The 12843-nt window shown below is 44.4% G+C and overlaps 1 protein-coding gene across 2 annotated transcripts; it reads left to right on the top strand.

The window, feature by feature from the left end:
- Positions 1–2829: 2829 nt before the first annotated feature.
- mrpl44 (mitochondrial ribosomal protein L44) lies at positions 2830–9356 on the top strand. 2 transcript variants are annotated; one of them, XM_033031976.1, is made up of 4 exons: positions 2830–3099; positions 4090–4558; positions 6189–6367; positions 9058–9346. In XM_033031976.1, exons 1-4 carry the CDS (start codon positions 2966–2968, stop codon positions 9224–9226), a joined length of 951 nt encoding a protein of 316 aa, XP_032887867.1. In that variant the 5' UTR covers positions 2830–2965; the 3' UTR covers positions 9227–9346. The 2 variants fall into 2 exon arrangements, with proteins under 2 accessions (XP_032887867.1, XP_032887866.1); XM_033031975.1 differs by having other exon boundaries at positions 2834–3037; positions 9058–9356.
- Positions 9357–12843: the final 3487 nt, after the last annotated feature.

Raw genomic sequence — 12843 nt, 5'->3', positions numbered from 1 at the left:
GGAGTCTACCAGGGAGAAGGCAATTCTGGATTTAGTGTTATGTAATGAACCGGATTTGATAAAGGAACGAGGTTAAGGAGCCATTAGGAGGTAGTGACCATAATAGGGTCAAGTTTAATCTACAATTGGATAGGGAGAGGGGTAGATTGGAGGTGTCAGTATTACAGTTAAATAAAGGGGACTATGGAGCCATGAGGGAGGAGTTTGCCAAAGTTGACTGGAAAGATACACACAATTGCTGGGGAAACTCAGCGGGTGCAGCAGCATCTATGGAGCGAAGGAAATAGGCGACGTTTCGGGCCGAAACCCTTCTTCAGACTGATGGGGGGTGGGGAAAGAAAGAAGGAAAAGGGGAGGAGGAGGAGGAGCCCGAGGGCGGGCGGACGGGAGGGTGGGAGGAGACAGCTAGAGGGTTAAGGAAGGGGAGGAGACAGCACGGGCTAGCCAAATTGGGAGAATTCAATGTTAATGCCATAAGGACGCAAGGACCCCAGACGGAATATGAGGTGCTGTTCCTCCAATTTCCGCTGTTGCTCACTCTGGCAATGGAGGAGACCCGGGACAGAGAGGTCGGATTGGGAATGGGAAGGGGAGTTGAAGTGCTGAGCCACCGGGAGGTCAGGTAGGTTATTGCGGACTGAGCGGAGGTGTTCGGCGAAACGATCGCCCAACCTACGCTTGGTCTCACCGATGTAAATGAGCTGACATCTAGAGCAGCGGATGCAGTAGATGAGGTTGGAGGAGATACAGGTGAACCTTTGTCGCACCTGGAACGACTGCTTGGGACCTTGAATGGAGTCGAGGGGGGAGGTGAAGGGACAGGTGTTGCATTTCTTGCGGTTGCAACGGAAAGTGCCCGGGGAGGGGGTGGTGCGGGAGGGAAGGGAAGAATTGACGAGGGAGTTGCGGAGGGAGCGGTCTTTGCGGAAGGCAGACATTGGGGGAGATGGGAAGATGTGGCGAGTGGTGGGGTCACGTTGGAGGTGGCGGAAATGGCGGAGGATTATGTGTTGTATTTGCCGGCTGGTGGGGTGCAAGGTCCCAAGCTTTGGTCCAGGGTACTTAAGGAAGTAGTTCTAGAAATTGTGGATGCATTGGTGATAATTTTTCAATGTTCTATAGATTCAGGATCAGGATCAGGAAAGATACCCTAGCAGGGATGACAGTGGAACAACAATGGCAGGTATTTCTGGGAATAATACAGAAGGTGCAGGATCAGTTCATTCCAAAGAGCAAGAAAGATTCCAATGGGTGTAAGGGGTGACCGTGGCTGACATGGGATATCAGGATCAGTATAAAAATAAGAGAAGTACAATGTAGCAAAGATGAGCATGAAGCAAGAGGATTGGGTAATGTTTAAAGAACAACAGAAGATAACTAAAAAGGCAATACGGGGAGAAAAGATGAAGTACGAAGGTAATTCGCTAAGAATATAAAGGAGGATAGCAAAAGCTTCTTTAGGTATGTGAAGAGGAAAAAAATAGCTAAGACCAAAGTTGGACCCTTGAAGACTGAAAAAAGGTGAATTTATTATGGGGAACAAGGAAATGGCAGATGAGTTGAACAGGTACTTTGGATCCATCTTCACTAAGGAGGACACAAACAATCTTCCTGATATTGTAGTGCCCAGAGGATCTGAGGTGACAGAGGAACTGAAGGAAATCCACATTAGGCAGGAAATGGTGTTGGGTAGACTGATGGGACTTAAGGCTGATAAATCCCCAGGGCCTGATGGTCTGCATCCCAGGGTACTTAAGGAAGTAGTTCTAGAAATTGTGGATGCATTGGTGATAATTTTTCAATGTTCTATAGATTCAGGATCAGTTCCTGTGGATTGGAGGGTAGCTAATGTTACCCCACTTTTTAAGAAATGCGGGAGAGAAAACAGAGAATTATAGACCAGTTAGCCTGACATCAGTGGTGGGGAAGATGCTGGAGTCAATTATAAAAGATGAGATAGCAGCACAGGATCGGTCCGAGTCAGCATGGATTTACGAAGGGGAAATCATGGACAAAGGAACAATAAATACAACTCTTTCATAGTTTGAAAGCAGTATTTTCTATCCTAGAAGAATCAAAGCTGAAAAAAACGGAAGAAATGAAGGTCCACTGCTCCACTGCTTTCCAGCAATGTTATGCATAGTGACCTTTGATCTAGGAATACCGAACTCACTTATTCACGTGAAGCATTTGCTGTTTCACTTTTTTGCTCTGAACCCACTCAAGAGTCGAGTGTTTTATTGTCATATGTCCCGGATGGGACAATTAAATTCTTACTTGCTGCAGCATATGTGAATATGTAAACGAGGGAAGAGAAAAAAAGTTCAATAAATCATTGATCTTCTGCGATAATAACCAGGGAATCTTTTCTTGCTTAGTAAAGTTGTCGGGGGAGGGGGTTATAGAGAGGAGGCAGGAGAATGAGCTTGGGAGGGAAAGATAGATCAGCCATGATGTAGAGTGGGGGGTACATCAGACTTGATGGGGCAAATGACCTAATTTTGCTCCAAGAACTTACGAATCAAATGCTCCTGTGAACTATTGAGAGGAAAATAGTGTTGAAGGAACTCAGAATGAAGCCTGAAACGCCGTCAGTCCATTCACTCCACAGATGCTGCCTGACCCAAGCACTTTATTTTTCTTTCTCTCAGGATTGCAGCATCTGCAGTGTCTCCAGCAAAGATCCTATTTAGCTTGCAATCGGATCTTTGGTCTTCGCTATAAGATCTTTGGTCTCCAGTGGTGGAGTGGTGGGAGTTATCAAATGCGCAGGCGCAAGGGTTTGGGTGCAACGGGAAAAAAGAACGAGTGCGGTGCGCATGCGCCGTTCCGCAGGTCACCCCTGTCTGCGCAGGCGCGGTGCAATGGCCGCCCTGCTCGGGTGCCGCAGCCTCCCCGGCGCCTTCCGACAAGCACTCGCTGCCAGGCCGACCGTCCTCGTCACCCAAACCAGGGGGAAGAAGCGATGGATGAGGTCCTATATTATGGTGATGGAAAGGATCAAGAAACTAGAAGGACCAGCTCCGCCCAAACCTCGGTGGGTATGAGTGAGGCGCCGGCCCCTGGTTACCCGGGTCAACAGATCACCAGGCTGTGGAGGTGAAGAAGGTGCAGTGTGGGGGGGATAGTGGGGGTGAAGCGGATATGGTGGAGGGGTGTGGGCCCAGTGGAGGGGCGATGGGGCACTGTACAGGAATGACGAGGGTACAGTGGAGTGGTACAATTATGGTAAAGTGGAATGCAGAAGTGGTACAGTAGAGGGGTGAGATGGGCACGGCCGAGGAATGACAAGGGTACAGTGTAAAGGGCCTGTCCCACGATGCGTGTTCACCCAAGAGCTCTCCCGAGTTGAAAAAAAATAAAACTCATGGTATTCTACTAACTCCTACAACGTTCCAGGAGTATGTTCACGAGCTCCTACGAGTAAAAAGTGACCATTTTTTTCATTACAAGTATTTTTTTTACTCGTGGACCTTTTTTGCAGTGTTGAAAAAACTTAACGAGTAAAAAAATTCTCGTGATGAAAAAATCGTTACTTTTACTCGTAGGAGCTCATGAACATATTTGTGGACTGTCGTAGGAGTTCGTAGAATACCACGAGTTTGATTATATTTTTTTAACTCGGGAGAGCTCTTGGGTGAACTCGCATCGTGGGACAGGCCCTTAAGGCAGCAAATCTGCCACCCCAAAGTAGGAGAACATATTGTACCTCAGACACGTGGTGGACCAGAACCAGCTGTGATGATGTACCAATAGTGATGCACTAACTGATACGTTGTACTATGGAGTGGTGAGTTGTGGTTCTGATGTCACGTTCCTGGTTTGCTTGAGGGAATGTAAGTGCCAAATGGAGACTAAAGTTAACAGAGAGCAAAGAAGAAAATCACGAGAACAGACACCGGGAGCATCTTGTGTGAATTGAAAACAGAACATTGATAATGGTAAAAATCTTAATGTTGGATTCTAGATAAATTGTACAAGTACAATATTGATGAAAGGTGCTTTCAATAAAACTTATCAAATATGGCTGATTTGTATTGGGATACAATGATCCATTGAACTGAGTTTAAAAGTATTGTTTTGTTTTAGATCGCAGCAGCCAAACTGGGACTATCATGCTGAAGTAGAGGCCTTTGGTCATCGTCTTCAAGAGAATTTCAACCTGGATCTTCTCAAAACAGCCTTCATTAATCACTGTTACATTACCGCTGAGGAATCACGCCGGCAAGATCTTAAACTTGACAAAGAAAGCATCAAATTAAATCTGAAGGACAATCAGGATTTATCGGAGAAGGGTTCATTGTTTGTCACTGCTTATCTCCAGGACTGTTTTGGTCATGCCCACCCAAACTTGCCTGATGATGGTATAGAGGCAATTATTAGTTACGTTACAGGCCCACAGGTTGTGTGTCATGTTGCTAGGAACTTGGCTGTAGAAGACTTGACATTAAGTGCAGAGTTCCCTGTGCCACAGGAGATTTTACAATCTACGTTCTTTGCCGTTGTCGGAGCTTTGCTTCAGAGTAATGGAACTGAAAAAGCCGACTTATTTATCCGGGTAAGATGTTGCTTTAGTATAGGGATTGTATTTACAGAGAGTAACAAAAGATTAACGCAGAAAAGAAACTAAGAAGACAGCCAATGTTTCCCGACCTGCACAGGGTCACCATGCAAATGTCTGTCCAGCCAGGCTTTGGACCGTGCCCACTTGTTTCCCAACCTCGTCGCCCCTACTACCATCAGTCTGAACAAGGATTGGGATGTCTCTTATCCATTCCCTCCACAGATGCTGCCTGACCCACTGAGTCACTCCAGCACTTTGTGCAAATGTATCACGCTAGTTGCTTCTTTTGCATCTGGCTCAACAAGCTCTGTTGTAATCTTTCACCAGGCACTGATAATAGTTGCTGTTTGTTGATAGTCATGTCATAAGCATGGTATTAGACAACTGGAACCGTCCACACCTCATTCACTTACTTATTATGAAATAAAAGGCCATTCAACCTGTCGAATCCTTGCTGGCATCCTGTAGAATAATTCTATCAGTCCCATTCCCTCTCCGCAACAATCTACTTTCCTTCTCACAATACTTTCCAAAATAGATTATGAAAGCCTTTTGAATGTCTTTGAATATTTCCTTGTTTTACATATGGCCAGTGTGCATGGACTATTGCAGCATGGGATCCATACACAAATAAAAACATTTCTTCCATCGAACGTGTCCAAAGACAGGCAGCTCGATTTGTTACTAACACCTATGAGAGAGAAGCGAGTGTCACCTAACTTCTGAATTCTCTGGGGTGGAACCCTCTCCAAGACAGACGTGAAGCTCACCGTTTGACCTGTTTTTACAAAATGTTAAATGGTCAACTCGACATAGACTACAAGACCTACACCAAACCCAAACCAATTAGGAGCAGACGAGGGCATTCGATCCAATTTGTGATCCCAGCTACAAAGACAGATGTATACAGCAATTCGTTCTTCCCCCGCACAATTAAAGCATGGAATAATCTCCACCCAACTATAGTTACCCAACCAGATGCAACTAAATTCAAAGTAGCTCTTTCTTCCCAATAACCCTTTCTGGCTTAAGCCCTCCCTTCACCACCTCCAGTTTAAATTCCATTTGGAATATTTTGGAGGACCAAGAAACCAAGAAGAACATATTCACTCTCATGCCTGTCAATTCACCTTTGATTCCTGTGTCACCAACTCACACCATGGGTTAATTTACTTGTCAGAGTATCTACAGGATCTTGAGGGGAACCTGAAGCACCTGACAGTAATCAACACAAGCTCCACAGACACAGCTCTGTAGGTCATGATCAAACCTGAATCTCTGAATCCGCAAGACTGCGGCATTAATTATTGCACCACTATGCTCCCCTAAAAACAACTGGTTCTTTTAATCTCTTTTCACTTTTGAATAGTTTATTTGATTCTGAAGAAATGTACTTATTACTGGAGTATCTCAGCGGTCAGGCAACATCTCTGGAAAACATGAATAAGTGAAGTTTCGGGTCGTGCCACTTCTTCAGACTCTGACCCAAAATATCACCTGTACATATTCTCCAGAGATGCTGCCTGACCGGCTGAGTTACTCCGGCACTTTGTGTCGTTTTTTTGTAAACCATCATTTGTAGTTTCTTTTTTTTCTACTAAAAGTACGTATTGGTTTCTTCTAGGATTTCCTAATTACTCAACTTATTGGCAAAGATCTGTTTGAAATGTGGAGCGTCATTAATCCCATGGGACTTTTAGTGGAAGAACTGAAGAAGAGGAATGTGTCGCTTCCTGAGCCCAGGCTGACCAGGCAGTCAGGATCTGGCACCGTGCTTCCAGTATATTTTGTTGGACTGTACAGGTAGGGGCAGAACGTTGGTCAATGTTACAGGACCTGCAACCTATAATATGTAATAAACGCATGGTATTGTGTTATTCCATATAATATGTGCATATGTTCTTTCCTGCCAATAGTAAGAATGTACTGAAAACTAAAATGCTGACAATAGGTCGCTGAAGAGTTATTGAAAGGTTTGGATGCTGTTACAGAACACAATAGAGGAATTTGATGTTAGCTAAATAGGGGAATGCGGTTGTGATGAAATATGGGTGAAGATCTCACTGGATGATGAATCATCCTTTTGTGAGAATAGTCCTGTTCCTAAGTTCCTGATCAATTGGAAGGAGGGATGAAGCCAGTTTGTTGTGGAATTTTAAAAAAGGACACTCAGCGGGTCAGGCAGCATCTCTGGAGAAAAGGATAGGTAACATTTCACATCGGGACCATTCTTCAGAGTCTGATGAAGGATCCAGACCCAAAACGTCACCTATCCATATTCTCCAGAGATGCTGCCTGACCCTCTGAGTTATTTCAAGACCTTGTGTCCTTTTCTGTAAACCATCATCTGCAATTCCTTGTGTCTACTGGTTGAGGGGTAATTTGTTTAGTGGAGGTAGCGTGGGTTTTTGGTGTTGTTATCCCACCTCTCTTGGTGAGGAGTTTTCCGATTTTGGATTCCATCACATCGAATATATTGCACAGAAACAGGCCATTCTCTTCTCTTCTCTCAATGCCTATGCTCCACTAAGTCTCCTTTTGCCTTATCTTAATGAAAACTAGACCCAATAGCAATAAACACAGGGTGATAAATGGCAGATTTAGCTTGAACTTAGCTGCATTCTGCAGCTTCCGGATACAGTTTAGTTTAGAGATGCAGCGTGGGAACATGCCCTTTGGCCCACCGAGTCCGCGCTCACCAGCGTACACTAGCACTATCCTACACGCCAGGGACAATTTGCAAAAGCCAGTTCATTTACAAACCTGCACACCTTTGGGATGTGTGAGGACACCAGAACAACCGGAGAAAACCCACGAGGTCACACGGAGAACGTACAAACTCCGTACAGACAGCACCTGTAGTGAGGGTCAAACCCGGGTCCCTGGCACTGTAAGGCAGCAACTCTACCGCTGCGCCACCGTGAAGAAACAAAGAACTGCAGATGCTGCTTTATAAAAAAAGTAAATAGTTGATATAAACCTTGTGAGTTCCTGCCATTCATCCTGTTTGTGGCAAATACTGTGGCCATACTACTGTGGCCATAAATGTAACGCAGGTGGATACTGATCATTAGTGATTTTGTGGGTCTGCGGAGACGGTTGTTGTACTTGACACATCTCAGTTCAAGCACTGGGGTGTTTTCATTCTCAGGCATTCTTAAGGGAGCTGTTCCTCTGAAATGTTTAGGAATGAACTGCAGATGCTAGAAAAATCGAAGGTAGACAAAAATGCTGGAGAAACTCAGCGGGTGAGGCAGCATCTATCGAGTGAAGGAAGAGGTGACGTTTCGGGTCGAGACCCTTCTTCAGACTGATGTGGGTGGGCGGGAATAAGAAAGGAAGAGGCGGGGACAGTAGGCTGTGGGAGAACTGGGAAGGAGGGAGAAAGCAAGGACTACCTGAATTTGGAGGTCGATGTTCATAACGCTGGGGTGTAAACTGCCCAAGCGAAATATGAGGTGCTGCTCCTCCAATTTGCGGTGGGACTCACTCTGGCCATGGATGATTCCTCTGAAATCATCAATGAACACTGTGTTGCTTCTCTCTATAAAAGGTTTATAGTTGACTGAAGTGGCAAAGGCACAATGAATGTTTTGTGATCATTAGATAATGACAACCACAATTTGCTGTTATTTGAAGTGGAGAGAAAAGCAACTGACTGATAGAAAATTAAGAAAGTGCACAAAATGGATTTAAAAAAATGGGTGGACAAAGTTACTACTATATTATAGTACCCTTCCTCTGAGGAAGGGGAAGGGTGCTAACTCCTAAAAGTCACACGCACGCAAGCATCCCCCAGATTTTTATTTCCCATAGACTGACTTGCGTGAAGTGATGTTGAGTCAATGATTTTTGAAACCGCTGCTTGAATACTAAATTCAACTTTCAAATGAAAGAAATCTTGCCAATTGTCAAGTTATTATGGCATTGTAAATAAGACAATTGGCAAGATAATATGCTGTAGTAACTCAGCGGATCGGGACCATTCTTCAGATTGAAGGAGGTTTCCCGACCACAAACATCATTATCCATCTTCTCCAGAAATGCTGCTTGACCCGTTGAATTACTCTAGCACACTGTTCCTTTTGTTTTCAAACCAACATCTGCAGTTCCTTAATTCTGTATTATAGAGAGGAATGGTGGTGCACGGAGACGAGGGTTCGATCATGACTTTGGGTGCATGTCTTTACGGAGTTTGTATGTTCTTTCTGTGACAGCATGGGTATTCCCCGGGAGCTCCGGTTTCCTCCCACACTCTAAAGGCATACAAGATTGTAGGTTAACTGGCTTGAGAGAATTATAAATTGTCCCTAGCGTGCGTGTAGGATAGTGTTAATGTGCGGGGATCGCTGTTTGGCGCGAATTTAGTGGGCCGAAGGGCTTGTTTTTGTGTTGTATCTCTAAATTAACTAAATTAATTAAAAAGTATTACTGGAAATGCCAACGTGCTGGTGAATTCTCAGTCTTAACAAGTGTTCAATATCTTGTTGCAGTGATAAGCAGCTAATCGCAGAAGGACCCGGTGAAACGGTGTTGGCAGCTGAAGAAGAGGCAGCACGTGTGGCACTGCGTAAAATTTATGGCTATACAGAAAACCGGCGCCCGTGGGATTATTTGAGCCCCACAAGGGAGCCTCAAACAGTTGAGGCTTTGAGCAGTTAAAGCACAAGCTCAGCCTACGTGATTCACATCATCCAAGTATTATTTCTCTCATTTGGAACTTTGATCATTGTACAAACCTACTGAATTTTATAATTACAAAATAAAAAACATACAAATCAACATTCAATACTTGATGAAAAAGTATTTGCTGGAAGCCTAAAATTCTGTGGAGTTCTGGTAACTGTGTATGTACCTTTTGTATATGTTTTTAATGTGGCGTTTACATACCAGCTACCACGTTGGCTTGACAGAATGATGACGTGCCATGGCAAGGGATTGCAGGATAACTGGAGACCTGGCTCCACTCTAGGGTTGTGACCTTCTCTACCCCAGAGAGATGGGGAAATTGTGTCATTTAATATATCTAAGGTGAAGATTGGTAAACATTTAAACCGCAGGGGAGCAAGAGGTTTGGGTGAGTTTGGCAAGATTGGATCAGCCTTGATCTCTTTGAATGGCTGGAGGACTTGGTGATGAACTCCTGCTTCGCTTTCTTAGTTCTTTTGAACTTATGAAGAATACATACCTAGAAACAAGACGAGATACAATCTGACCACACATTCCCACACGAACAAAAAACACAAGATCTTACCCATATTCAATATCGGTTGCTATTCAAACCAACTGCTTTCCAGCCCCACCCCATTCTCTCAGATTATCCTTTCTTCATGAACTCATTCTTTCAAAGCATATGGAAGTTACTACATGAAGTAGTGAGAACAATCTTAGCAGAGTTCATGGGTGTAAATGCATCTGAGTGACAGTCAGATTACGAATGATGCTTAGTTTAAACAGTATGCAATGGCCACATGATCCCAAAAAGAGATTATTTTGGCCGATGGCGTCCATGCCAGCTCAGAGCAGTCCCACTGCATTCATTATCCCTGCATGCTATTCACTCAGTGTCCCCATCAACTAACCCCAGATCTCACAACTCACTCACATTTTAGTGGCAATTTTTGATGACTGTTGTAGGGGGAACATGCAATCTCTTGACAGCATCAAGGGTCAGGAGTTGAACCTAGGTTGCTGGAACTGAAAAAAACAAATCTAGGTTTGCTATTCTTGTGCACTGAACACCATTTCTAATAAATCCCGTGTGAATTTATAACCAACAAAAACGAATAAGCAAGGAATTTCACTTGAAAAGAGAAGTCTGGGGATTCCTTAATAATCATATATATACATACTTAAAACTCTGATCTTGGATGTTTGTGTGTATGTTTGTGTATAATTACTTCTCGAAAAAAACGACGCGCTAACGGTGATATTTTTACATATTCCCGGAGAAAATTTTCTCATGGAGTCCGAAATCGCCTTGTCTGAAAATTTCATGCTTTATTTCTCGAGTTATTACTGAAAATGTTCAAAAATCGGACAAAATTTTGAAATAAAAATGAATGTCTTTAGCTGATGACTTCACAATGGGTCTGCGCTGTCTTGCTCGCGCTGTGAGTGACGTCACCCCCCACCTCCCCCCCATTATTCAAAAGATGCAGAAAGAACAAGCAAGTTGGGCCCTGGATTGAAGCCGTCGAACTCGCAGTCCATTGGTTGACGCCCGCTGTTCCCCGCTCCCCTCCTCTCCCTCACTCTTCTCCCCTCTCTTCCTCTCCACCCATCCTCTCCCAAGCCCCTCCTCTCCCACCCGCTCCTCTCCCCCTCACCTCTTCTCCCCCCCCCCCCCATCCTCTCCACCTCCCCTTCTCACCCCTCCTCTCCGCCTCTCTCTCTCCACTCCCCCCTCCTCTGCACTCCCCCCCTCTCCACTCCCCTCTCTCCCCCCCCTCTCTCCACCCCTGTCTCTCCCCCCCCCCCTCTCTCTCCCCCCCCCCCCCCCCCTCCCTCTACCTCTAGACGCGCCTGCGAGTTGGGGGCTATGCGTGAGTGGATAGGGCAGGGATGGGGAAAAGGAGCAAATTAATAATATTAATATAATATCAAGAGGGGTGGTTAGTGTGTGTGACGCCGCAGACCACGCGTTGAGGGAATGAGACCCAACGGGTCCCACTTTGTCCAGTACCTAATAAAAGCCTGATCTTGGATGTTTGTGTGTTTGTTTGTGTATAATGACATCTTCTCGAAAAATCGACACGGTAACGGTAAAAACTCTACATATTCCAGTAGAGATTTTTCCCGTGGAGTCCAAAATCGTCTTATCTGCAAATGTCATGCTTTATTTCTCGAGTTATTACTGAAAATGTTCAAAAATCGGACACAACTTTGAAATAAAAAAGACTGTCTTTTGCTGATGACGTCACAATGGGTCTGCGTGCTTGCCGTCTTCCACGCGCTGCGAGTGACATCACCACCCTGACCATTACTTCCCGCCCCCCCCCCTCCCGCTTAATCAAAAGATGCAGAAAGATGAAAGTAAATCCAAAGGGTTTCTACAGCTATATTAATAGCAAAAGGATAACGAGCGATAAAATTGGTCCATTAGAGAGACAGAGTGGACAGCTATCTGCAGAGCCAAAAGAGATGGGGGAGATATTGAACAATTTCTTTTCTTCGGTATTCACCAAGGAGAAGGATATTGAATTATGTGAGGTAAGGGAAACTAGTAGAGTAGCTATGGATACTATGAGTTTCAAAGTAAAAGAAGTACTGACACTTTTGAAAAATATAAAAGTGGATAAGTCTCCAGGTCCTGACAGGATATTCCCTAGGACATTGAGGGAAGTTAGTGTAGAAATAGCCGGGGCTGTGACAGAAATATTTCAAATGTCATTAGAAAGGGGAATAGTCCCCGAGGATTGGCGTACTGCGCATGTTGTTCCATTGTTTAAAAAGGGTTCTAAGAGTAAACCTAGCAATTATAGACCTGTTAATTTGACTTCAGTGGTGGGCAAATTAATGGAAAAGATACTTAGAGATAATATATATAAGCATCTGGATAAACAGGGTCTGTTAGGAACAGTCAACATGGATTTGTGCCTGGAAGGTCATGTTTGACTAATCTTGAATTTTTTGAAGAGGTTACTAGGGAAATTGACGAGGGTAAAGCAGTGGATGTTGTCTATATGGACTTTAGTAAGGCCTTTGACAAGGTTCCTCATGGAAGGTTGGTTAAGAAGGTTCAACTGTTGGGTATAAATGCAGGAATAGCAAGATGGATTCAACAGTGGCTGAATGGAAGAAGCCAGAGGGTAATGGTGGATGGCTGTTTGTCGGGTTGGAGGCAGGTGACTAGTGGGGTGCCTCAGGGATCTGTGTTGGGTCCTTTGTTGTTTGTCATGTACATCAATGATCTGGATGAAGGGGTGGTAAATTGGATTAGTAAGTATGCAGATGATATTGCATACGTGTTGTGGATAATGAAGAGGATTTCCAAAGTCTACAGAGTGATTTAGGCCATTTGGAAAAATGGGCTGAAAGGTGGCAGATGGAGTTTAATGCTGATAAATGTGAGGTGCTACACCTTGGCAGGACAAATCAAAATAGGACGTACATGGTAAATGGTAGGGAATTGAAGAATACAGTTGAACAGAGGAATCTGGGAATAACCGTGCATAGTTCCTTGAAGGTGGAATCTCATATAGATAGGGTGGTAAAGAAAGCTTTTGGTATGCTAGCCTTTATAAATCAGAGCATTGAGTATATAAGCTGGGATGTAA

The sequence above is a fragment of the Amblyraja radiata genome, chromosome 13, assembly GCF_010909765.2.
Source record: "Amblyraja radiata isolate CabotCenter1 chromosome 13, sAmbRad1.1.pri, whole genome shotgun sequence".
In the NCBI taxonomy this organism is placed as follows: Eukaryota; Metazoa; Chordata; class Chondrichthyes; order Rajiformes; family Rajidae; genus Amblyraja; species Amblyraja radiata.
Note: the sequence above shows the minus strand (reverse complement) of the source record. Positions and strands in the feature narration are given on the sequence as shown.

Coding starts and splice junctions, on each gene's coding strand:
- mrpl44 (XM_033031975.1), top strand. CDS start 2,865: ATGGCCGCCCTGCTCGGGTGCCGCAGCCTCCCCGGCGCCTTCCGACAA. Junction 3,038..4,089: donor CCAGCTCCGCCCAAACCTCG/GTGGGTATGAGT, acceptor GTTTTGTTTTAG/ATCGCAGCAGCCAAACTGGG. Junction 6,368..9,057: donor TATTTTGTTGGACTGTACAG/GTAGGGGCAGAA, acceptor ATCTTGTTGCAG/TGATAAGCAGCTAATCGCAG.